The sequence below is a fragment of the Corvus moneduloides genome, chromosome 17 (assembly GCF_009650955.1).
Source record: "Corvus moneduloides isolate bCorMon1 chromosome 17, bCorMon1.pri, whole genome shotgun sequence".
Taxonomy (NCBI): domain Eukaryota; kingdom Metazoa; phylum Chordata; class Aves; order Passeriformes; family Corvidae; genus Corvus; species Corvus moneduloides.
The window spans coordinates 13,521,580-13,547,081 of record NC_045492.1 but is presented as its reverse complement, the minus strand read 5'-3'; the positions used below and the strand labels follow the sequence as shown (position 1 = coordinate 13,547,081).

General features: G+C 44.1%; 1 protein-coding gene across 3 annotated transcripts in view; it reads left to right on the top strand.

The window, feature by feature from the left end:
• The first annotated feature begins 8,657 nt into the window (after nt 1–8,657).
• Nucleotides 8,658–25,502, top strand: part of TSHZ2 (teashirt zinc finger homeobox 2) — a 214,155-nt gene continuing 197,310 nt past the window's right edge. For 2 of the 3 annotated variants that reach the window (XM_032126689.1, XM_032126688.1), the window contains exon 1: nt 8,659–9,405. In XM_032126689.1, the coding sequence (XP_031982580.1) occupies nt 9,366–9,405 (40 nt within the window). In that variant the 5' untranslated portion in view covers nt 8,659–9,365. Of the gene's footprint in view, nt 9,406–25,502 lie in introns of all 3 variants that reach the window. The other variant, XM_032126690.1, reaches the window with a different exon arrangement.

The following is a 25,502-nucleotide window of genomic DNA, read 5'->3' as shown; positions in this document are numbered from 1 at the left end:
AGCAGCAGTAGAGAAAGGACCATAAAAGCGTCATTCAACCTCCATGAAAATGGCTCCATGGCTCCTTTTGTAATATTGCTCCACAAACCTCAAATTCCATTCCCCCATTAAATATCTTTTTTTAATGGAAAACCCTACAAGCCAACCTGAACAGCCTCAGACATCTCTCTCAGAGAGCCTTTGCACACCGAGCACCCCGAGCTTCACAAGGAACAAAAAAGCAACAACCAGAAATTTTCCAACAGGTCCCAGGTAGCAAATCTCAGTTCTCTGGGAATGAGGCATCACCCTCAGCCTGGGACTCAGCACTCCCGTGAGCTAAGGAGGGGTTGCATCACACCTGCCTTTGGTTTCTCCAGCCCTGAGGGAGTTTGCAGAACTCCATCACTCTCCTCTGAAGCAGCTGTGAGAGCACACAGAGATGGAAGGAGTTTGCCACCAGTGCCACAGGTGCTCCAGAAGAGCCTCAGCATTTAGCAACAAAGGAAAGAATATTCTGACCAGAGAGAGCCACTAAAAACTCCCAGAACTTTTCTTTAATCAAAGAAAGAGCACCACACAGCATTTGTCCTGAATAAGCACAAATACAGCGTTGTTACTCCACACTAAAAAAATACTGATTGCCCACGTTTGTATCACTCTTATTTTTGACACCTTTAACACAAAACCAATTACTAATGTTGAACAGTAAGTTCTCTTTCTGAACACCCTACTTTTCATTCCTAAGTTTCCAGTTAGGAAACTACTTTTCCTCACAGTTTTTACTCCCAGTGTTTTAGATTTCCACATAACTCTCACATTTCTGAGGTGCTCCTTTTATAAATTTCACTCATTTCTACAGAATTTTTTCTCTCTGCTTTCCATGCCCAGCTTCTCAATTGTTTGTGGTCCACTGATAAAACTCCAACTTTTAAAGCTAAAGACACACTGATTACAGAGAAAATATTAAATATGTTACCAGCTTAGGCCAAAACACTTAAGTTTAGTACCTGAGCTTGCAGGTGAACCTGCAAACTTGAGTTTCTCTCTGCTTATGGAGAGAAGAAAAATGATTTTTTTCCTTCAGTGAAATTCCTTAACAGAGCAAATTCAAACCAGACCCCAGAAGAAGCACAAGAAAAAGATATGACTGATAATTGCTTACCTGAGAGAATAATGTGCAGAAGCAAGGTGGGATGAGCGTTGGAAGGGAAAAACCACTCCCTACAGCACCCTGAGCCTCCCAAAACCGAGCCCCTCTCAGCAGCTCACCTAAATACTGCCCCTGCCCTGCTCCAGCTGCTGCTGCTGGGGAATTGCAGCATCTCTTTGGATGGAGATTGGGATCACCTGGAGTGAATCCCACCCAGAAAGGCAGGGTCAGTCTCTGGGCCCAGGTGCAAATGTTCTCATGAACGTTCAGAAAAAACTTTGGGAAGTTCTTCTGTAGGAAAAAAAACCATTGCTTTCCTTTAGTTCTCACATTTTGCTTTCTGAATTTTTGCTTTTTGCTGTACAAACACTTTGGCCCTTACATCAACTTATTAAATTTACATTTCAATTGAAACACTTTGATGATCCAAAATTAAGCATTTTGTCCCTTTTAGTGGCTTTAGAATTTCAGTTCGACTTTCTCAGCACTGTTTACTAAACAAATGTGCTTGGTATGTGTAAACTGTGTTTGTCCATTTATCTTTACTTGACATGGAAAAAAACCCCAGGATGACTTGGGGGGACATGGGACAAGTGACGATTTTAGGAATGACAGATTTTGAAAGCATTTAGTGCCTCACTTTTTCCCCATGTATAAGAAACACAATCCTGGAGTCTTTACAAAGCACCACTATCACTGTAGGGCCATGTTATTTTACAGATCCATCAATTATTCTAATTTTCAGCATAAATTCATTCCGTAGCTATAAATAATAAAAATAATCATACCAATTAAAGACAAACAATTCACTGGTGGCCTCATGGACAGCCAAACGCAGTCCTTGTGCTGTTCACTTCCTCCTTCCAAGTTACAGCAGTGCACAGTCATATTTTGGATTCACTGGGAAAAAAACCCCCTGATATCATCTCCAAACTTCTCCTTTGCAGGAGCCACACAGGCATTGCATAAAACATCTCCATTTATAATTTGCACATTCAAAGTTTATTTTTAAGGATCTATTAAAACAGATTTTTCAATGAAACCTGGTATTTTAAGAAAAAAGGAGCTGGAAGAACACTGCCTCCTTGATGTCGCTTTCCCCCCCTAAAAATGGCAGTTCTCAGCTTTTCTTTTTTTAAATTACGTCTCTTTGCAAGGACTTGTTGAAGACTACAGTTCATTTCCGGCCCAGTTCCAGCTAATTGTTATTATTTCCAAAATTTCTAATGGTCTTGCTGTTTTTTAGGAAAGAAAATAAATGCACTAGTCCAAGTTCCTGCTGATCAGGGACTTAATATCTACTGAAGAAAATAGGAGGTTTGTGGGTTGAGGCCTGAACAACTTTTAGATCAAACTAATTTGATTAGCTGCTTTTGCTGGTTTATTGGGAAAGGATATTACAGAGCTGCTGTGCTTATTTCAGAAAAAGTGAAGTGCTTATTTCTGGTTTCTTCAAACTGGAGACTTGTTGTGATTTAAGGAAGGAGAAATTCAGTTCCTAACCGAAAGCTCCCAGGCTGTTCCAGCCTTTGCAAGACTGAATTCTAAATTCTGGAAGGAGGATGTCCTGGCTAAAGAATGCACGGTGAGCTGGTGTGAAGCTCTGAGCGAGGTCGTGTGTGAGACCTCAGCGGGTGACACCGGGGGGGAGATGAACCCCAGATGTGGCTGGAGAAGGTGGCTGCAGCCAGAGCCCTGCAAACCCCTGCACTGCTCGAAATTCTCCTTTCTTGGCCCCAAAAGATGAGTTTTTTGCAGTGGGATGGGAGTTCAAACCCCAGGGCCTGTTTTGCAGCCAAAGGGTGAATCCTGTACTAAAGATTAGAAGGCAAAGGGCTCTGGAAATGCTGCCGTGACTCAAAGTAGAAATTATTGCTGATACCAGCATTTGACCCCTGGAGGGGAAATTTAACCTTCCCTACCACCCCACCAAACTGATCTGTGTGCAGACAAAGGGGAAAAAGGATTTTGCCCCAGTGCTGCTGTTCCACCCTTTCGTAGGGAAAAGGGCTGTTCTATAGCATGGCAAGAAATATTCTTACAAAAGCAAAATCCTGAATATATATCCCATAAACAAATGAGTACATGTCTAAATGTGCAAAACGTGCAGCAAAGACTTATCTGAGCTCCTCACAGTGACCGTGAACACACAGGGAAAAAATTACAAAGAGAAAGTCACCAAATGAGATACAACTCGAAGGAACATAATAAGGAGAAAGTGTTTGGTAAGTGCCTTCTCTGTGCAGGAAAAACCCAGGAAAGATTACATCTGTCACTCAGCAAAGGGAGAAAGCTTTTGACAGATCACCCTAAGAAAGCCCTTTTTACTTTCATCTTCGCTCCGGGAATCAGCTGTGATCAGATTGCAAAAATAATCAAGGCCAGTGTCAGAGGAGGGTGAGCTCTGACTGCAGGAGGAGAAGAGTTTCAAGAGCATTTAGAAACCCCAGAGAATAGGTCAGACCTTTAAACAGATCTTAGAAGAATCTAAGGACTACCAGTGGCCATCCCTGAAATCTTGTGGAGGCCCAATAGTTTCCAGAAAAACCTCCAGGATCATGAAGTCCAAGCTGTGATTGATCTGCACCTTGTCCCCAGCCCAGAGCACTGAGCACCACGTTCCTTCGACACCTCCAGGGCTGGGCACTCCACACCTCCCTGGGCAGCCAATCCAAGGCCTGACCACTGTTTCCATGGAGAAATTCCTGCTGATGTCCAACCTGACCCTCCCCTGGCACAGCTCGAGGCCATTTCCCTTGTCCTGTCCCTTGTTCCCTGGGCGACACATTCTCGGGATGACTTGCAAGGGGCTGGAAGAGGTAGGAAAATCACACTCCAGAATTATCCCCTCATGGCCCATTGTCAGGCTGGAATAATGTCTGGAGTGTGTCCTGGGCATGGCAATATCCAATACTTTTATTAATGTCTCAGGAGGTGGAACAGCAAATATTGAGCAGCAGATCTGCAGATGGTACCGAGCCAGGGGGGACGGCAGCAGCCTTTGAAGGCAGCATTGTAATCCAGAACGAGCCTGACAAATTGCAGGAACACTCGGAAAAAATAGGATGCAATTCAAGATGAATCAGTGCAAAGTTGTCACTGATGCATAATCAACTGCTCAAATATAGGATGGGGACAACTGATTACAAAGCAGTTCTGCAAGAAAGCAGCTGGGGCTGCAGTGAATCAGAAGCTCTCCGTGAGTCAACAGTGTCATGCTGCTGCAGAAAGGGCGGGTGTCAAACTGGGACATGTAAACAGCAGTGTCATGTGTTAGACATGTGAAGTAATCCCACTCGGTGCTGGGGAGGTGGAAAACGCAATCCAGCAGCCAGGTTTTGGCACTGCACCTCAAAACATGTGTTGTCCAGGCACAGAGCAGTGAAATGAGGGCCAGGCCCAGGGAACACGGCATGCGAGGGGTGGCTGAAGAGGTGGGGATGGTTTGGGGAGTGGAGGTTACACACCTGCAAAGGCGTTAAAAACTGCTGCAAAGAGGAAGGACAGAAACTGTTCTCCATTTTATTTGAGAAGGCCCCAAAAAGAAGCAGTTCTCCAAGAGTAGGATAAATTTTTCTATGGTAGAGCCACTAGAAGAGATTGCCCAGAGGAGTTGTTTAATCTGCATCATGTTGGTCAAATGTGCCCCAGTGAAATGAGCAGAGTTAGTGCTGTCCCTGGGCAGGGACTGCAGAAGATCACTGGATACTCTCTTTTTTCCAAGGATTCTTCAGTCCATCCTCATCACCCAAAGCACCCAAATTCTTTAAAAAATATTTTTCCCCCAATAATTCTAAAAAGATAAAAGTAAACACTAAGGCTGAAAATACGGAAATTTTTTTATTTATCGGATCAAATATTTCTAACCCTTTCTTTGTTTGTAGGACTTGTCAGAATTTCCAGTTTTTTTTTCTCTAAAGTGGTAGGCAAAGCGTGAAAGAGGTCACCAACACTGTGAATTTCATTCAAGAGGAGTTGTGTACCTATATATATATAACTTCTAGGGGAAAAAAAAAAGAAGGAAAGAAAAAATCCCCACGTTTAATTATCAGCAGAGCAGTCACTGAAAGAAAGACAGACAACAAAAATGAGTAAGATAAAACACTGCAAGTCACACAGCTGAGCTTGTTGTGACTACATGTGATGGGAACTATTATCAGAGTCAGGTACACAAAGAGAATTTGGCCCTTTATTGTGCACAAAAGCAGCTGTAAACTTTACTGTAAGCACAACAAATCACACTCCTTAGGTTGAAAAATCGGACCCAAACCAGCCCAAAGCTACAGCAAGAGAGGATTTTCACAATCCCAGGTCACACTGTTGCTCCATGTAATCTGCACCTAACCAAGAAATTGAAAATCCTCTAAGAACATATCTACTTGATTGTATATTGCTATATTTGGGGGGAAAAAATTCCTTCTGGATCCCAGTGGGGAATTCAGCTCATGCCCTGAAGCACGAGATTTGATTACTCTTTTTTGAACATGCATAACTGCCATTGCTATTACTGGTCATAACATTTTGTCAGGAAAGAGAAATATTATTCTGCAATGTAATAAAAATAGATAAAATTCAATATAGCTTCAGAATCATTTGCTGCATTTCCAAAGTAAACATTAAGCACCCATCGAGATTATTCCATTGGATAAGCCAAGGAAGTCTCCAGTACTATCTGTTCATTTTATTATCTCTAATTTTCAAGAGTGCAAAAATGCCTTCAGTAAATATTATGGATTCTTCCTGTGCTAAAAGAGATGCTAAATGACCTTCACCAACTTCGTTATAAATAACAGGAGCAGGGAGCACACGATCGCTGTGCAGTTCCAGTTCTATTCAAACCTATCAGCCAATTCTGACCAGTGGATAAAAATGGACACCAGACTCCGCTTGCTTTTTTTCCCCATCTTCATAATCCCAGCCCAGTTCCCTCTTGAAAGGCATTCTGTTCTGTCAGCCATAATGGCATCTGCTGGTGGAGACAGGAAGCCATAAATCTGTAGGGTTCCTCTCGACCAAGCCTTGTTAATGCTCCCATTTATCACCGAGGATAGGGTGCCATCTCACTACTGCTCCACTCAGAAGTCCATCTTCTCAATTTCCCTTTCCCCAGGGAGTAACCGTTTAAAGCAGTGACTTTCTCATCTTGCATGTTGAGGCTGCGAGCGCCACTGATACAAATCCCATCCCCAGTGTGTGCGCTTGGACTGGAGCCACGGCTCTGGAGAACAATAGCTGCCACTCGCAGATCCCAGAGCCCGCTGAGCTGCTGCCCTGCCCGCACCCAGAGCTCCTGTCCCTGCAACTTGCACAGGAGCAGCACATCCCAGACAGAGAGGTTAAAATAGGAGCACACTCTGTCATTTGCCACCCCCTCATGCCTGCGAATGGCCCAAGACACACATGGTGTGTCCTGCGGTTTGGGAGAAATCTTATTAAAACATCACGGTGTTAAACAGCATTAAACTCACAATCCTTCGTAATAAACTGTCAGAGGTGCAGCACCTTTCTGTGCAGCCGGGGAGGAGAGGAAACAGAAAACCAGCCAGAGGTATCTGCAGTTTTCTGATTTGGGGGCCAACATGCAGAAGCTGAAGGGTTCAAAACCTCAGATCAAGACAGCATGAAATGTGAAAAGAAACACCAAGTTTGCCTCCCTGTCCTGAACTACCTGACCCAGGTGCAGGCTGCACTTATCAAGTCAGGTAGTGTGTCATTTCTCCTCATCCCAGGGCAGGGACAATTGTCCCACCGCTGTGGCCCCTCCTGGCCCTGTGTTTATACCTGCCTGGACTGGAGACAGAGCTGAAATCCCTGGTGTGCACCAGCAGGGTTTTACACGTGCTGCACACAGGTATCAGAGATCCGTGCAATTCCCACTGATTCAAGCAGAGCTCTTCACTCCCCGGTGAGTTACGCCAGGCAGAAGTGGAAAAATGAGTATTTTATAGTAGCGTTATCCTATTTTATCTTTCCAACTAAGCGTATGCTTGCATCAATAAATACCTTCCTATTGCATATAAAAATTGCTGGAGTTCATACAGGGAAGGCTATCAAATAATTTCAGTGAAATCAGTTAGGGGGACACTTCCACAAACACAATCTGGTGCTGGGCTGCTGAACACAAAGGTCACTTAGGGGGCTGCCTGTGGAAGCCCTTCCCTGCTGGAGCCGCAGGCCTGTGCCTTGCAGATGGCCCAGTGACACCGACTACAGCACAGTGGCTCTTGCTGGTGCTTTGTAACAGAGCCCACTCCAACAGACTCATCTGAGAGGGATACAAATCATTCCTGTTAAACCAAACAGCTTCATTAGAAAGAGACAAATGCACAAACAGAAACAAAAAAAAAAGGTAAAAGCTCAGTTCTACAGCAACCTCTTGGTTTAAGATCTGGAGTATCAGAAATGCCACTTTTAGGAGGTCTTATGCAAATTATAGTTGAATATATAGAAATTAGTCCATCCTTTCCACCTCAAATCACATTTAAACCCTCAAGGTGTTCACAGCTGCTGTGGAAAAAAGACACAAAACACCTAAAGCTGAAAGAACAAATGGGGCAGGGGAAGTTGTGTCCGTGTGTCTTAGGGACCAACACTGTTCAAAGCTCCAGTGCCACCTGCGCCTCCTCAGCCTGGCAGTTTGGGGGGCTCTGAAAGGGTGACAAACTCTGGTCGGTTGGAAGGGACAGAGATTTGGGCTCCCATGAGGGTGCAGCAGCGCCTGATGGATGTACCTGACTCTCCTTAAATCCAGCTGCCAGGGGAAATTAGGGGAGCAGAGGGGTTTCACCTAAACTTCACTGAACTTCGATGTCCAACCCTCTGATCCCTTCGGGTTCTACGGCTGGGACACCTCAGGGGGTGGATAAAGACCCTGGGCAGGGAAGGCACCTGGTCGCCAGCCCCAGGCTCTCCACAGGCGGGAGCACCTGAGGGAGCATCCCCCGGTCCCCAGCCCCGGGCACACCGGAGGAGCACCCCCGGTGACCCGGCAGCCGCGGGCAGCCCAGCGGCAGGAGCGCACCCGCCCGTGCACCGGGATCATTGCTGCAAATCCCTCTTTTCCCTTGGAACCGCCCTGTCTCGGGCGGAAGGCGCGGAGGGCGCTGCCGCCGCAGCCCCGGCCGCCCGCAGCGCCCTCCCTGGGGAAGCGCATCCTGCGGGGCCGGCGGTGACCCCGCCTGGGGTGCGGGTCTTGGGGAGGTCCCGCGTGGGGAGGGGTCGGCCCCGCAGCGGGGGTGGTCCCGCACATGAAGGGGCTGGTCCCGCGTGGAGGGGATGCTCCGGCATCGGGGACAGGTCCCGCATCGGGGGGTGGTCGCGGATGGGGGTGTCCCCGCGGCGGGCGGCGGGGTGGCTGCGGCGGTGGCGGCGGCGGGCGCGGTGCCGGCGCCCTGTCTCTTTAATGAACGGCTCTGCCGCCCGGCTGCGCGGAGTAAATTTCCTCCTGTCATCGGGTCGCGGAGGAGGAGTTTGTTAATGCTCAGTTTGCTCGGTGGATCGATGTTTGCCGGCATCGCCTCGCCCTGCCTGTGTGTGCGTGTGCGCGCGTGTGTGTGTGTGTGTGTGTGAGCGCGTGTGCGCGCGTGTGCCCGCGCGCAGGGGTGCGTGTGCGCGCGTGTGTGTGCGGATCCCACATTTCCTCCCATCCCGAGCCTCCCTGTCCTCTCCCATATCACTCACTGCCTGGCATCTGACAGCACGGAACCTGCAGAGCTCCGCGCTCACACGCGCACGCACACACACACACACCGCGCACACCCGGGCACCGCTCCGCCATACAGCTCTGCGAGGAGGAGGAGGACAGGACAGGGAAGGGAGGAAGCAGCCAGCCCCACAGTCTTTCCAGAGCTGCCTTTTTAATATATACAGATCTATTTTGTTATTTATTTATTACCATTCTCTGGCACTGTGGGCGCCTTTCATTTGCTCCTGAGCTTGGATGTTTGAATCAAAGCAAAGCAAGTGTTGCAACAGTTAAAAAAAAAAAAAAAAAGCCAACCAAAAAAAAAAAAAAAAAAAAAAAAGAAAAGAGAGAGAGAAAAAAAAAGAAAAAAAGATCTCTAAAATAAAATAAAAACCAAACAGGTTCCTATCAGTGAAGTGGAAAGGAGGGGGGCAGGGGAGGCTTGAGGGGGGTGCTGGGGAAGCAGCTGAGAGGCAGAGGAACACGGCTCAGGAGCGTCTCAGGGCTCTCGGATCTGGGGACAGAAGTGAGATTGGAGAAAGTAGAGCGATGCCAAGGAGGAAACAGCAAGCACCCAAACGGGCTGCAGGTAAGGAGAAGCCATCCACTTACACAGCCTCTGTCTCTCCACTCCTTCCACTCCTACCCCCCATCTTTATTATTATTTAGGGTCACCCTTGCTTTTCCGGGCTGGATCTTTATTTATTTATCCCCCTCCCCCTCCCTTTCCCTCCGTAAGTCTGTGGAGCCAGTTTCATTCCTTATTGCCAAGATTTTGCTCTGCCACGGGCTGTCCCCTCGCCCTCCGCCGCTGCCACCGGCTCGCTGCCGCTGCCGCCGCTCCCCGCTGCCGCTGCCCTGCCGAAACTTTTCCCCCCAACTTTCTTCCCTCTGCGCCCCTTCTCCCCCTGCCCCTTCTCCTGCCCGAACCGAAAGCAGTCAGGCTTCCCTTTGCTTCTGGCTTTAGGATAGATTTTGTTTTCCCTTTCTGATTTTCCCCCTCCCGGTGGTTTTCGCTTTGGATCCGTGTGTTTCGCGAAGTGGGTCGGGGTGTTTAATCTTTTATTTCGCCGTATTTCTGGTGGCAGTTCTGGCCGGGTGTGTGTGTGAGGACTGTGTGTGCCTGAAATAGTACAGGGACTCTCTCTGCTGATGAACCCGGTGGGGAAGTTCAGCCTTTGATCATCAGTGGTGAAAATTGCAACAGGAAATAAAATGAAACGTTCTGACTGCTAGAAGACAATCCACATTTTCAAATCAAATCCTTCTTTTGTTTTGTAGCCGAGCTTATATATTTGCACATGCCAAGTGGTTTTGCAATGTGTTGGTTTTTTGTTTTTTTGTTTTTTTTTTTTTTTTAACAGAAGAAAATAGTTTGCAACTTTGGAAGTGTTTTGTTTGTCGTTGTAGGGTGTTCTTTTTCTTTTGGGGGCCAAGAAAAAGAAACAGACGAGTGGGTCTGTATAGTAAATCTTTTCAAAGAGTTTTCTTTCAGGCTCCTTAATTGCTTTTTATTTTTTTTTTAATAGTGTGGTGGGGTTTTGTTTCTGGGAAGCGCAATATGGAAGTTCATTTTTCTTCTGCCAGACCCACCCACTGAAAAATCAGCTTTCCAGTTGATTGCCAGCTTTGATTTGACATTTGATTGATCACCTGTCATCTTGCTGCCTTTGATCTATTCATTCTTGATATATATCAATAAATCACTCACCATGGTAACCCAAGTGCCAATGACGTAAGGCTTGCCCTCTAGATTCTCTTAGCCAGACATGCACAATTATTATCTTGTTTGGCTTTTAATGTAGGCGGGTTTTTTCCCTTCTTTTTTTCCCTTGTGTCCTTCCTTGGATTAGTTCTTTAAAGAAAACTCATATTTGATGTCTTGTCTTTAAAAATTTTCCCTTGCCCTTGTGAATATTTCCTGGGTGTAGCACAGCAAATGTGGGACAAAATGTATGGGCAAGTTTAGTGGCACACTTGAATAAACTTTGCGAAGTAGTGCTTGGGATGCACGCAGAGGGAAATGTCATCCCAGAGAAACTGGGACACGCAGAACTTTTATCAACTTACAGCCTTGCCTGGATTTCTTTGGGTGCAGGACAATGGGCTGCAGGCAGAAGCTTTTGGGACGTGCCCTGTGAATGTACCTATGCAGGTTGCCAGTGTGATTCTTGGCAGGCAAAGATCCCAAATTTATGGTCAACGCCGTAAATAACAGTTACGCTAAAAATACACACACGTATATATATTTACATAAATATATTTGTGTATTCGGGATAATTCAGATGAGTCGCTGTTATTATTTTCTTCGCCAAGAGGTTTGATCTGAGTAAGGCATTCACATTTTCAACTTGCAGGATAAATAAATAGCTATTTTTTCATGGATGCTGATCCTCACAGTGACAGTGCTAGAACTGCTCCTTTTTTCTCTCTGTCAGGAACACGAGGCTTCATTTTATTTGGGTTTCAAAGTAGAATTTTCACTTGGAGTGTGTGTAGTATCTTTTCGTGGCAGGGGCACCGTGTTCTTTTTTAGAAATAGAGGCTCCAGTAAGTAAATTTTTGCGAGCAAAGCCCATGCTGTTGTTTCCCAGGATTTCCCTGCTGAGATACAGTAAGAGATGTTTTTATCCAGAATCCTACAGCATTTTTAAGATCTTAATGACAAGGGAGAAACTCGTATGACCACAATTAGATCTCTCCTTTCTCGTTCTCATTATAAAATGTGCATTGCTCTTCAGTGGTGCATTTCTTTGATTAGATTTCTCCTCAGATCAGTGTTGTTTCAGGTGAGCAAAATACTGCAAATGCAGTCCAGTTTCAGCCAGCAGAACTATTTGAAGTAGGTTTATACATTTGCAATAGTTCTCCTGCTTTGAAGTTGTATTTGTGTGTTTGTGGGGGGTAGGGGAGAGTTTCAAAGAGCAGACGTGCCTGTTGTATATAGTTGTTAAAACTGACTTTCATTTTCAGGGATACTACTGAGGTTCTGTTCTGTATGGTGAAAAATACCTCAAAGTGGCAGGAGACAGACTGTGCAATAAGAAATGAATCTCTCATCAAGGCTGATAGCAAAGCTCCTTAGTCCTTTTATTTAAAGGAGTTAATACATTATATATTACTTAATTTTCACTTTTATTTATTTTTAGTTGTACAAGTTCAAAGGTATCAGTTGCACTGCATTTTGTCTCGATGGCAGCAGAGATATTGAAGAGAAGTTTGCAACTTTTAGTTTCTTCAGATAGTTCACCTCCAAGGGAAGAAAAATGATAAGCCTTATGATTCTGGACATGCCTGCTTTTGTCATTGCTTAAAATTAAATACTATGCACAACTGTAAATAATTACTGCCATGCACTGACTTTGAAAGCAGGTTTTGAGTTTGATTAATGAATAATGTAAAGGTTAGAGAGAACCAGCGAGTGAATCAGAAGGGAAGTCCTGCTGTTAGATGAAAATCTATCTAGAGAAATATACATGGCAATTTTGTCCTTTTCTATTATTAATTTTAATCCTTGTATTCCTAAGAAATATATTCCAGACCATTGTAATGAAACAAGGGAGTATAATTGGATAAATGGGGCACTATTTATGTGTGATGATGGGGATTTCTGCTCTCCGATTACACTTTTAGAGACACTTTATTTCACATCAACACCCAAACGATGTCAAACGCATTTTGGTATTTGCAGGGCCGAGTATTTTCTGAATCATCCTTGCTTTTTGAGAGCGTCATTTCCAAGTCGATAGTTCTTGAGGCAGAGAGTTGCAGCTCTTTCCATCAGTGCCTGCTTTAGGATGGGACCTGTGTTTACAATAAACAAACCCATTTGCGCTGGAGATTTCACCCAAACGCATCACAAAGGGCTTTACAACCCGGGGCCTGATTCTTCTCCCGCTCAGGTGCAAATCAAACATTGCTTCCCTCGCAGCATCAGTGAGTTCTGACTGCTCCTGTGAGCAAGAAGAGACTCAGGCCCTCAAAGTACTTCATCCTTCAGCAAAATGCAGCCACCTCTGGGGTAAAAGTCTAGTAATGATTCCATAACAAATGGTAATACATTAACAGAAGGGTGGAAGAAGGGTGGGAGCAAAGCAGAATTGCTATTCAGATTTTATTCCTAGGGGTATGAAATAGCTTTCAAACACAATTTCACTGGATTAAACTCTCCTTTCCCCTGCAGCTTGTTTAAATGTGCATATTTTATTTTGTGATCATGAATTGGTAGTTTGCTTTTTTAAAGCCTGCAAAGAGAAATCTGGACTTAACGCCCATTGCGGGTGAAATTTTATATTTCCACTTTTCTTTCCCTCTCAGCCCCAACAGACTAGCTAAGAACCAAAGCTGGGGAAAAGTACAGCAGAAGCAAGTCTCAGGCACATTTATTCTGTTTATTGGAGCTGTAGAATAACACGGGTTTGTTTTTGGAAGAGTCCTCATAGAGCAGCAAGCAGAAGATGGTGAGCAGGGAGTTCTTTAAAGCTGCAGCTTGCACCTTTGTAGCAAAGGTTATTTAACCCAGAATCATATTTAGAAAGCGAAATTATGCTTCTGCAGAGAGCAGAGCAAATGACCAGAAAGGCTTGCTCTGTGTGTTTCTGTGGTGAAAGGCAGCGAGATCTATCTATAAATGTAACCAGGAGCACTGTGGCTGTTTCAGGATTATTTGTATCCTTTATATCAGGGGCAATGGCAGCAGATTCCAAGGAAGCAGTGCTGAATGAAACTGTAGAAATGGCAGCTCTGTTTTGTTTCAACATCCTCCAGAAAAGCAACTGCACATCAAACCCACCTAAACAGTTCATGCCTCAGAACCCTTCACTTGCAGTGCACATCACGATGCTGACAGATGACAAAAAAGCCAAGGTGTTCACAAACAAGAGGAGCCTTTAAATCCTGGTTAATTAAATATATTCCAAATTAGGTACTTTTGCAACTCAAGAGGCACCAAAATTAGTCGCCATCTGCGTTAAATTCTGCAGGCAGCTCCTAAGCCCAAAGCTGCTCGGAAATATTTTTTTCCCGTGTCAGAACTCAGGCCTGAACGGGACAATTTGAAATCACATTCATTTTAGTGCCTGTTTCTCTATTTGAATTTTGCTGTGGTTTATCCAAGCCCAGTATATCCCCACTATCTGAAGAGCGGGGTGCACCCAGAGTTCAGCCCCTGTGACTGGGAAACAAAAGACATTTCCATCAGTAAATGACACAATTTTGCAGCGCTTTTGAAAACATGTCCATTGTCAGAAATTCTAGTGCATAAATGCTCTCCCTCTTCTGTGCTCTCTGAGAAGACCCATTTTCTCCAAACTGGCAGGATTTTGGAAATTTCCTCCCAGAGCTTTCTCCTCCTGATTTTTGCTCTTATTAGCAGCACCCACCTCAAGGAACTGTTTCCCCTAGCAGAGGTCCCTGGAGTCCCTCCATAGCGCAGGGCCAGCGTGAGCGTTTCTCCCGTCATTTCCCTTCCCATCCCGATGAGGACATCACTCCCAGAGAGCAACTCCAGACTCGCGGAGAAAAAAAAGCTGTCAGTTGCTGTGGCTGCAATTCCCAACTTAGCAGCAGCAGAGGGAATGGAACTGTACTCTATCAATTACAGTTGGAACCAGAGGCTAAACACTTATTGTGTTAAGCTATTGTGCAGATCTTAAGAGCTCAAATGTAAAAAAAATATCATGACAGCTGGTGGAGGGGAGAATAAGGCCTGGTTCTTCCACTGGATGACGTATTATTAGCAAAGGCAAAGTAAAATTATTCAAATTCTGTTTAATGCTGCTGGGGTTGAGATGTGTGTGCCACATTCTGCCTTAAAAAGGGGGGATCCTACAGACTTTGCTGCTAAAATAAGCCTTTGTTTTTCCCTCTTCTCTGCAAAATGAAATATTTGTGAAGTTTTATCCCCACAGCGTGCTCATGCAAGCAGAGAGACATTTTCATTTGTCTCCGAATCTGATACAGGAGCCAACTGGAACCACATTACACTCAGAGCTGAAATCTTACATTTCATTCATGCAAGAGCAGGGATTTTTCATTACCTATTTAATTGCAATCATTTACATGAGAGTGGGCCCAGCTCAGCAGCTCTTACTCAGCACTTTGCTTCAGTGGGCAACTGGCTTGTGTAAGGACTGCCTGTGTAAGACTGGGCTGTTCAGCTACAAAATTCAATATTTATGTTCCTTGAGAAGCATTCTGCCTCTGAAGAGGGCCCAGATTCTTCCATTAAGCTTTAAATCCAGGGACAGTTCTGTTTGGGACTTCTGTTCCTAATGGGTGCGAGCTTTTCTTCCCTGAAGTCTGTATGACTGAGCTATTCTGCTTGCTCGGCCAACTTCCCTCCTCAATCACGTTTCCATGCTCTGTGTTAATTACTGCACACTGGTTCTGGGTACCAGGAGGTGAGATGGGTTTTTAAAGAAGCCTTTTTTAAGGCACGGTGTTCATGTTGTGCACAGGGGCGGCAGCTCTCGAGGAAATGCCAGAAAATGGGGTTGCAAATCCAAAGCCTGAAAGTTCCGTGTGCTTTTAGGGGCTAAAAGCAGTTCTTTCTCATTAAGGTGGCTTCTCACTTGAGGCTGTTGGCACAGAGTAATTTTTACCGTGTTATAATAACAGCTTCTGCAACTCAGAAGTACCTTGACAGCAAACCGTGTATTTTTTAAGGTTTCAAGGAGAAAAGCATCACAGAAGCACAGTGTTTCCCATTAGATTTACACATCCCTCTTTAACTGTTGCTGGCTTTTCATCCGTTACCTTGTGAGCTTTCTCAGGCAGAAAAAGAAGTGGAAAAACTGGTCTTCTGATCTAAGTGTTGCATTAAGTGTTTCATTTAGAAAAATGAAGAGAATCTTTGTTTCCCTAAAAGAAATGTTTTCCCCCTTTGCCCTAGGAAAAAGAAAGGCACAACAATAGCTTCAAAATGACAGGATCTGATTGTGAAAAATACAGAGTTCATAACGTGCAGTGCCTGATGGTCCCAAGTATTGGTAAAATTCCACAGCTAAATAGAACAAACAGTCCTAAATGTCTGGAAAATGGATCCTTTTCAGGCATGCACACATCCATACCTGCAAGGAGGAGAGAAAAGTGCCTGTCTGGGAGAGGGATGCACCTGGAGAGCTCGCTTGTTCAGAGCAGTTTTTGATTACTGCACCAGTCTTTGCCCAAATGTGAGAACTGTGCTGTTAGGAGTGGTGTCCCCTGGAAGTCCTTTGTTAGGCTTCATTTTCTTTAAACCTCCATCTCCTGGAGTCTGATGATGGTTATGCAAGTGTCCAATACGCATTTTAAAAGGAAATTTATTTCAAACTGCTTGCTCTGGAGAGGAACTTGAAAACAAGCAGGCTACAAGTTCTCATGCAGAGGAAAAATGCCTTGATTCTCAAAGTGACTGTTTTTAACTTCCCATCATTTTCAGCCAGTCTCACGATTTTTGAGGTTGTGCTTCGTGCTTTTTGTATAAACAAGGTTGGCAATATTGCTTTTGCCTGATTCTGGTGATGAACTGGTGTGTGTGTCTGGGTGTATAATTATATACATACACACACATAATATCAGTAAACAAAATACTGAACATAATGATGGAGTGGAGCTGTGTGGATTGGAGCTCTGGCTTTGTATTGCCATAAACAAAGCAGTTCTGAGAGCTCAGACCATCAGTTCTTGAGGAGTGACTTTCGATTGAAGTTTCCTGGAGATTGTTTTTAGTGGCAATTAAATGTAGAAAGTTAATAGGCAGTAACTGCTCTTTAAAGGATAAATACTACGAGGAATGCACAGCCTACCTTTTTCCCAGATATAATCAGGCTGAACTTTATTGAAAAAAAATTTACAACTAGCAACATTAATGCTGTATTTTTATTGTATTAATGCAAATGAGATGCTGACTTCGTTCTTTCATCTCCATGGCTTGTATCTATTAGAGCTGTATCTTATTCCTTTCAGTGTCTTTTCTCCCTGTATTCTGTAAACTGCCTTCCTCTAATGATACTGAGGCTCATTAAAGTTACTCCCAATGCTAAAGAGACTCTGGGAAACATCCTGAGCTCTGGATGGCTGTGGAAAAGCACAGCCACTGAGCACATGGGGAAAACTAATCTGGATCAAGCCTTGCATTCCCATTTCAGGAAGCCCTTAAAATTGATGGGTCAAACAGGAAGAAAAAACATGCAGGAAGGACTGTGTGCTGCAAAGAACAGGTCATTTTTAACACACAGCCCTACCTGACAAAGATAAAAAACAATAAAGTTTTAAGGAGCTCGCTGGCTCTTCCTGCATCTCTCTCAAAAGACTCATTTAATTGAAAAGCCTGTTGTGCTTGTTTTTATGCATGTAAAACAGAAAAGGGGCAATTTTGCACAGGGCCTAATATTCCAGCACAATATAATTGGAACTCTTCCTGCCTGCTTTTTAAGTCTCTCTGTTCATATAAAATTAAGACCCACTTATCTTAAATTGTAGTAAATCTCATCCAATATTGCTTTCATAACTTAAAAAAGGCTGTTACATATTCCCAAAGCAACTTTGCTGAACTGATATTGGGTCTGTTTATGTGGAATCGGTGCAGAATTTCTGTTGAAAAAAGCAGCAGCACACAGTTCTTGTTTTTAATGAAAATAATTAAATTCTCTGGAATACCTTGATAGTTCAGATTTTTTTTTCCTAGTAAAACTCTGCTTAGAGGAGATCAGAATGAAAATCTACACATTGGTGCAGTTTGGCGTGTGCAGACAACAATCTTGTTTCTATCACTCACCCTGCACTTGGACAGAAGTAATTCCTATTTTTCGTAGAAAGATTTTACTCTGAATTTTCCATATAGAAATAATTTTTTGTGTGAATTGCACGGCGAATCACCAGCACAATTTGTAAGGTCTGCAATTTTCTTTGTACATATAGGGAGAACTCATTTGCTTCCCGCAGGGTGAGTGGACTTCACAGGAAAGCGCTGGGTCTTTCATGATTTTGTTTTTGTATCAAAGAAACATAACCTTGTGCCAGCTGCTGTATTGGTCTACCAAAATTATTTTTTTATGTGTTTTTCAGCCATGTCATAACATACATAAGCACAATACAAGTAGCATTAAATTAATACGTGAAAGGAGAAAGAAGCTAAGTCGTTATATTGATCATCTGTAGCATTAAATGCTAAAAAAATTAAAAGCTTTCCAGTGTTTTTCATTAGCTGCATGGATCCTGCTCGTATTTGTGTCCTTTGTTAGGCAGTGGAGCATATTTCTTCACACTTAGCACCTTTCTTCCATGGATTTCTCACTGATAGTCCTCAGAATAACCCCAGTGATGTGGAATATTTCCCCTCGGTTTTACAGAAGGGCAAATTGAACCCGGGAGGTTTTACCTGATTTGCTCAAGGTCAAACAGAATTTGCTCCCAGTTCCCTGCCTGTGGTACTAGATCACATTTCTATCATCAGAGCACTTCCAGGAGGGAAATCTGGGCTGGAAGCTCATGGCATCCTCTTGCCTGTGCTGGGGGAGAAGAGGGAACAGCCCAGCTGGGACTCTGGGGAAGATGGGAGCGCACTTTCATCTCTCCCATGCAATTCCCTGTGGTGGAGAAAGAGGCACTTTGCTCACGGCCAGGAGCTCCCAAAAGCAGGAGGACTCATGGTTTGAGAAAGCAGAGCTCTGCTAATTCTAACAAGCCAAAGGAGCTTTACTTGGCAAGAGTTTTAGACAGAATAATCAAGTTTTTTGCATTCTAGTTTTTAGCCAGTGATAGGTTTCAGGACCAGAGAATTTGGTTCCTGTTACTTTTCTTCCCATAAACTGTTCTGCATTTCTTTGGCAGAGCTGGATGTGACTGTTTATAAAGCATTGCCCTGAGAAATATGTAAAACCTGGTCTAGTTGCAGCTGAACAGGCCATGCACATTTTCCTCCACCCAGTCTCCCAGAGGTGGTTGGAAATCTCTGATGATACAGTTTGAGGCTCAGCTTCTGGTGCCAAGGGTCTAAATCCTTACATGGGCAGCTCAAGAGAGACCTGAATTTTCAAAAGCCTTTAGCACCGAATTCCCATGGACTTCCCTCAGCTCCCTCTCTTGTGTAAACTGGAATTGTGCCTCTATCAAGAGCAGCGCTGTTTCCCTAAACTGGAGATGTATGTATTGCCTATAGAAGAAATATGCTGCAAGTAATAGCCTATGGATTCATTAAGGATTGTTTATGTTTATTTTCACACCATATTACCTTTCAGGAATGGTTGTTTCAGCCATTATATTGACAGGAACTTCGAATAAATCTTAGGTAATATAGGGCTGATCTGCCTTACCTGGGAGACCACCTGCTACCCTCTTGAGCAGAGGTGCTGAATCACCAGGTAGGGCTTTCTTCTCTGGAGCTGGGGACTTGGGAAGCTCCCGTGGCTCCTTTTCATGTGGAAATTAATGCTTGCCTCTGTTTCTGAATAGTAGGTTATTAGAGTTCGTATGCAAATTCCCAGGATGGGAATTTGTCTCTCGTTGATAATTGATACAATAATATATATTTTTAGTGGTCCAAAGTCCTTGAGCTCGAGCCTTGTATACGTAATTTATGTTTATTTCTTACTGTTATTAACTGTAATTTAGTTGTTGGCGCCTTTCATTGCCTTGGATTGAAGGGAGTGTCTCTCCCCATTGCCCCTCCATAAACAATGCCCTTTCAGGGTTCCTTCTCCTGTATCCTTGCCCAGACATTTCCTAGCCTGTCAAATACTGTCATTTTATTCCTTACAGATCATTCACAGTACGTCTCCTGTTGCACACACAAATAAGGAACAAATGCAATCAGGATGCATCATCGTTTAGCATAACAAATAAAAGCCGATCTGTGCAGATTTGCCTTAAAGTGTCTCTTAATATGTATTGTCAAAATGTCTGAAGACGTCTCTTCCTCATAAGCGTTTAATTATTTGTGACAATTAAACTAATATTCAGAGCAGGAAAAAAAAATAGGGTATTAAATATTTTCTCTTGTCAAAAGCTAACAAAACGTTACCTGACAGAGCAAACTCCTTAAATTTTGTGTTTCAAGCAGACCTTAGAAAGGAAAAAGAACCAGAACAAAATTACGAGGCCTGGATTTTGCATGGAATTTGAGGAAACTGTATTTTTAAAACTAGACCCAAATTTAAGGGCATATCATTAAAGCATATATCAGTAATGAGCAGCTGAATACTTGATGATTTAAAAAGAGTTTCTATCAATTTTTAAGTCTGTGCTGAAATTTATGGCCAAGGGCTGCTCTGACTGAATCAGGGACTCAGACCTGGCATTTTTAGCCTTGCCTAGTTATTGTTCTACTCGTGCATGAGAGAAATCAGCTCAAATATGACAGCGCAAGTCATCAGGCTTTTCTGTGATGGAAATTATAGATGTATTGTTTTGGTTTGTTTTTTTAATCTGATGATCTCTTTCTCCATCTGGGTTGTTCAGACTGGAGAGGCAACGTGCACCGGATGGGGCAGGACAAGTAGCCAAGACTGGTGCCCAGGGCTCAGCATCTTCATCTGCCTGGCAGGCCTTGAATGTGGTAAAGGTTCAGATGTGTGATAATAAAAAGGGGGGAAAAGTAGGGAAAATCTTGAAAAGAACAGAAAACCAGCAGGGTCCTGGAGAGCAGTGTTGTGTGGATGTGGGAGCACTGGATAGCCCAGGGCACGGCAGCAATAACTTCTGCATTATGGGCTCAACAGTTCTTATAGCCCAGATTGTTTGGGGTTTCCTGCTGAGAAGTTTGATTTCTACTGGTTCTAATATTTCCAGTTCTGAGCTGCTCAAAGTAACCATTTCCATCATTAAAATCTGTGTTTTCTTTCTTAAAATGTTCTTCCTGTAATTTAGGGTAGGATGCTATTTGGCAAAAAATTAGAAGACGTTCATCAGGGTTTATTTCAAAGCTGTGGGACCACTGAGCTTTCTGGCAGTGACGTGAACATTTTTCAGAGATATCTTTTTGCTTTTCCTGAGAAAATCCACCCAAATTTGTCTGACTTATAAAGCCTAAAAGTTGCTGTTGCCAAAGAATTTTTAGAAGGTGACACAGCATTCTCCAACGTGCCATCCCCACCACGCATGCTCTGTTCTTGGTTTCTCTTTTTCAATTACATTGCCTTAAAAAACGTTTTAGCTGGGGATAAGTAGGACAATGGCTGCAGGGGCAGTGACGGGTCTGAGTCGAAGGAGAATGAAGAAAATGTCTGTGTTTGTGTTAGGCTGGAGCCCAGGCCTTGAGAGAGGAAACAGGGAAATTTAGGGAGCAGAACATGGACAAGCAGGGGCAGAGAGCATCCAATTATCCAATATCCACAGAAAACAGGGGTAAACTTGTGTGCATGACTTTATAGCCTGGTGAGTGCAGGGCACGGTATTGAGCATGAGCTCAGGCTGGGAGCGTGTCCAGCCGCTCCTGCCTGGATCAATCCTGGATGGGAGCAAGGGTGGCTCCACACGTGTGACTCCCAGCTGGGGATGGATGTGTGCAGGAAATCCATCCGCCCCCGCGGGGAGCAGCTCCCACCCGGCCGCGCTGGCGTGGCAGTGCCAGGCCTGAGGGGCCGCCATGGCTCGGTGGGCCCGGCGCGTGTGAGGCGGGAACTTCTTCTGTGGGGAAAAAGTGAAAAAGTCCCCTTAAAATCCGCCAGAGCTGTGCCCCCCCCATGCCAGTTGAATGGCAGAGATGAGATCCCATCCACAGGCACAGTGCAGGCAGCTCAGGAAAGGTGCAAAACCCAATGGAAAGGAGGAAAATTCCGATTCCTGGCACGGGGACGAGGACAAGATGATGCCAGTGAGGCACAGGGCTGCCCTTGGATGGCAGAGCCAACAGGAGACTGGAAGAGCTCAGGCAGCACATGGAGAGGTTGGTGACCCCACACAGAATGTGTGACAATGGAATATTTGGTGTATTTGGTCTGTTTGGTGTGTTTGGGAGGCGTCGATGTGTGGGACAGGTGGGTCGGTCAGTGGTGGGGCTGGGCCTGGCATGGCCAGCGTGGATCGGGCCAAGTGGAGTGTGGGCACTTCAGGCAATGAAGAAGCTGTGGTACAAAAGCAGCTCTGAGACAAGACAAAGAATCCCGCCAGGAGTTTCAACCACAGATATCTGTTCAGATAAAAAGGGCCTGTTAGTCTGAGAGCTCCTCTCTTGCCACAACATGCCCATGGCAGAGGGCTGGTCCCTGGGTCGCTGTGTGGGTACCTGCCCTGGGACCCTGGGGCTCTGACTTTGGTTTTACTCAGAGCAAGGGGTTTATTTTATTTTATTTTATTTTAATTTTATTTTATTTTATTTTAATTTATTTTTATTTTTATTTTTATTTCATTTGCTGCCCCGTGGGAATTTTTTCCTATAAATCTGATCTTTCTATCTGAAAGTCAGTGACAAAACTTGAATCAGGCTCAGCAGAGCAGGTTGCCTTCAGGTTATTGTACTGGTTTGTGTCACCTCCAGCATTTATATATTAAATAACTAAAATCCTGAGAATGTTAATCTGGAAAACAGTCATCCCTGCATTACTCTTTTGTTGTTTCAGTGAACTTATTAAAGATTTTACAAACTTGTGATTTGGGTTAAACAAATGTAAATCATGTGCAGAAAGAGTTGCAGGGAGGCAGAGGAATGTTATGATGCCATCAACATCTGGATTTCCATTTGTTTGGATTAGGGACATTTTACCTTAATCATTCCCAAACATGTCTGCTAAAATCCCTTCTTTCATTTTTTATCACCTGCGAGGTACAGCCAGGCAGAGTTTCAATTTGTGTGTGTGTGTGTCAGGGTAAAAGTGCTGAAATTTGTTGTTGCAGTGAGTATATGAAGAGTCTCATTTTTATATTAGTCCTCCCTCTTTATAATTGTTTGGAAACATTTTGATTCAGTTAAAATGCACTATTTCCAACACACAAAGTATGAACAGGGGAACAGGGGAGTGATTACGAGTTTCTCCAAGGAAATAAGCATCTCTTAGCCATCATCCTGCAACTGGGAGAGTTCTAATACATGACATCTCTGTAATGTAACCTAATAATATTTTTTTTTAACAGTGATGTAATGGGGAGAGTGACCTGGACTTTGTAAAAGTTCCCCTACTTACTACAGATTCCCAAGGGCAATGTAACATTCTAGACAGCGTTTTATATGCCCTGATTAAAATGTAACATATTTTTGCATTTCCTGTGCAGTGACCTGTTAGTGCTCATAGACAGAACACTTAAAGAACAGTTACAAGGAGACATTTCCAAATGTGCCTAATATGGGCGAGTTTTTATAACATTCTTATTTCATTTGAAATTGCAGCTACAGCAGGAACCATTCAGACGGTGCATTGATTTAACTTTTTAATCCACTGTTTTGCTACGTCAAGTAAAATAAATGTTTGTTTTTAGCTCCCTTTTTTTGCATTGCTAAACTCATAACTACTTGCTTTAAGCTTGGGATTCTAAAGGGAGCTACATTATCTGAGATTTAAAGCTTGCTTTTTGTAGCTGCTTTCTCACAACTCCCCCAAGAAAAAAAAATACAAAAGTACAACTTTAGCAAAAAGGGCTTTTATATCTCTATCAATTATAGAAACACCAGCTGCAGTAGATTACAAATGTGTTTGGCTGATTGTGATGTTGTGTGGGGAAAACTGTCACAAGGAGCTGGATTCTGTTCTCTCCGGCAGCTCCGGGATGCCGCTCAGCTCCCCGGGCTCAGCGGCGCTTCTGTCAGAGCTGGGGTGGGCAGGAGCAGGAGCCTGCCCGGGGATTGCCAGGCTGCCACATGCAGCTCTGGACTGGAGCACACGTCCTGGCGCTGGGAGAAGAGAAGGAACGTGGACACGAGTGTGAACCGTGTGTCACTGTGTGCATGTGCTGCTCTGAGAGCTGGGGCAAAACCACACGGGGACAGACCTGGGCCAGCAACCTCTGGGGACAATCGCTCCACTCAATGTTCTTCTTTATTTTTTACATTCAAGATATTTACTTTTGCTTTCTTGAAGAGCAAAGTGGGGGGGAAAGGCACCACAGAACAAAAATTGTTTGACCAACCCATAAAGGTAAAGTAGCTGCAAGTCATGGATAAAAGAATTACAGTATCAAGACAGCAGCGCATGTTGGGCAGTTTAGGATATTTGGTGCTGTTGAGCTCAGGAGAAAATTAATGTCTCAACGTGTGTGCAGGTCATTATCACTCCACTAAAACCTGGGTACAAGGGTAGCAGCCCAAGGGCTCTCAGTTGGTTGTGCCTTGCTTACTGTGTCATTTATCTTGTGCTTTGGGTCACTCTGGGAGGACGTGGTTGGGCCCTGGTTTATTTTAACAAAGAGAATCTGACATAGGAAAGTTCTGTGTATACTTTACAGTGAAAATGCAATTTTCTATTTTCATTTAATCCCAGGAATGTTGGCATTTTCCGGGCTGTCAAACAAATGAGTGCACTGGAGGACAGTTAGATGTGTCTGTCTAGTTCATCTATCTAATCTACCTCATTTCTAATGTGCCCATCACCACGGCGTCTAGGCAGAAAGTATCTGCCTTGCTTTTGCTTTTTGTCTTTATTGGCTGTGGTAACTTAATTGAGTCCTAAGAGCTTTCAGATTCATCTGCAAAAATAATAACAAAAACATTATCAGAATAATGATTCATATTTGTACTCTTACTCAGAATTTCCCTTTCTCTTCTGAGTGTATTTGGTTAGTGGATTACCGTTGACTTATCTAGAAGAGGTTATGTTTTAGAGGTGTATTAAATTGGAATTTTACTTGAGTCAGCAGTGACTCAAAATTTCATTTGGCTGCTAAAGTGAATTCACTCATGTCTTCTAACTTCCTTCTGCTTTTCTCTGCAGAAGTTGACTTCATTTACTCAGCCACCCAGTTTAGCATCTGCATCTGTTCTGTGACCCCTTGTCATATAAACCATAGGTAAAGGTAATAAAACGCAATAGAAATCGTGGCTTCAAAAATGTTATCTTCCTTTGGAAGCCCTGGTTTCTGTTACATTTAACTACTTCTCTCTGTGCCAATTAGGTAAAAATGCATGGTAAGGCTGCAGTGAGCGGTTTTTCAGGAGCAGAGGCCTTGCTAAGGGCAGATGAAGTGCTGCTGCTGATTTGCTGTGTCTGTGCACGTGGGTACCACGAGCTGCCTGCGCACCTGGGGAGAAGGTGCTGCAAGGGCCCTGCAGTCACCGTGCACCAGTCACTGGTCACGCTTCCCTAAGAAATGTGGCTGCAGGGCACACAGCGGCATCAGCACGGCTGTGTGCCACCTTCTGCCTTTAAAAATGGGTCCCAAGGAGTGATCAGGCCACAGAAGTCAATAAACTGGTGTTGGAGAGGCTGAATAACCAGTGTGGTTGGTGCTCATTGAGGGAAAGAGTTCACTGAAAACACTGCAAACTCTCAGCTTTAATTGAATTTGATCTCAGCCATGCAGTTATATACAGCTCCTTTTCTACTCCTCTCCTACTTCTGTTGAAAGTGTCTTTATAAAGCTGCCCCTCAAAGATAATTTCATTGAGAGCCAGACGTTTCATACGTGACAGTGATTTCTAATCCCATCTGGACTGGCAGATCGCAGATTCCCAGCCCGTGGCCTCAGCCTGTAACACGAGTTCACACAAACACAGTAAAACCATTGCTCTGGCACTTCAGTTTGTGCTGGAGTGATTGAGTAAGAGATGGATTGCTCTTT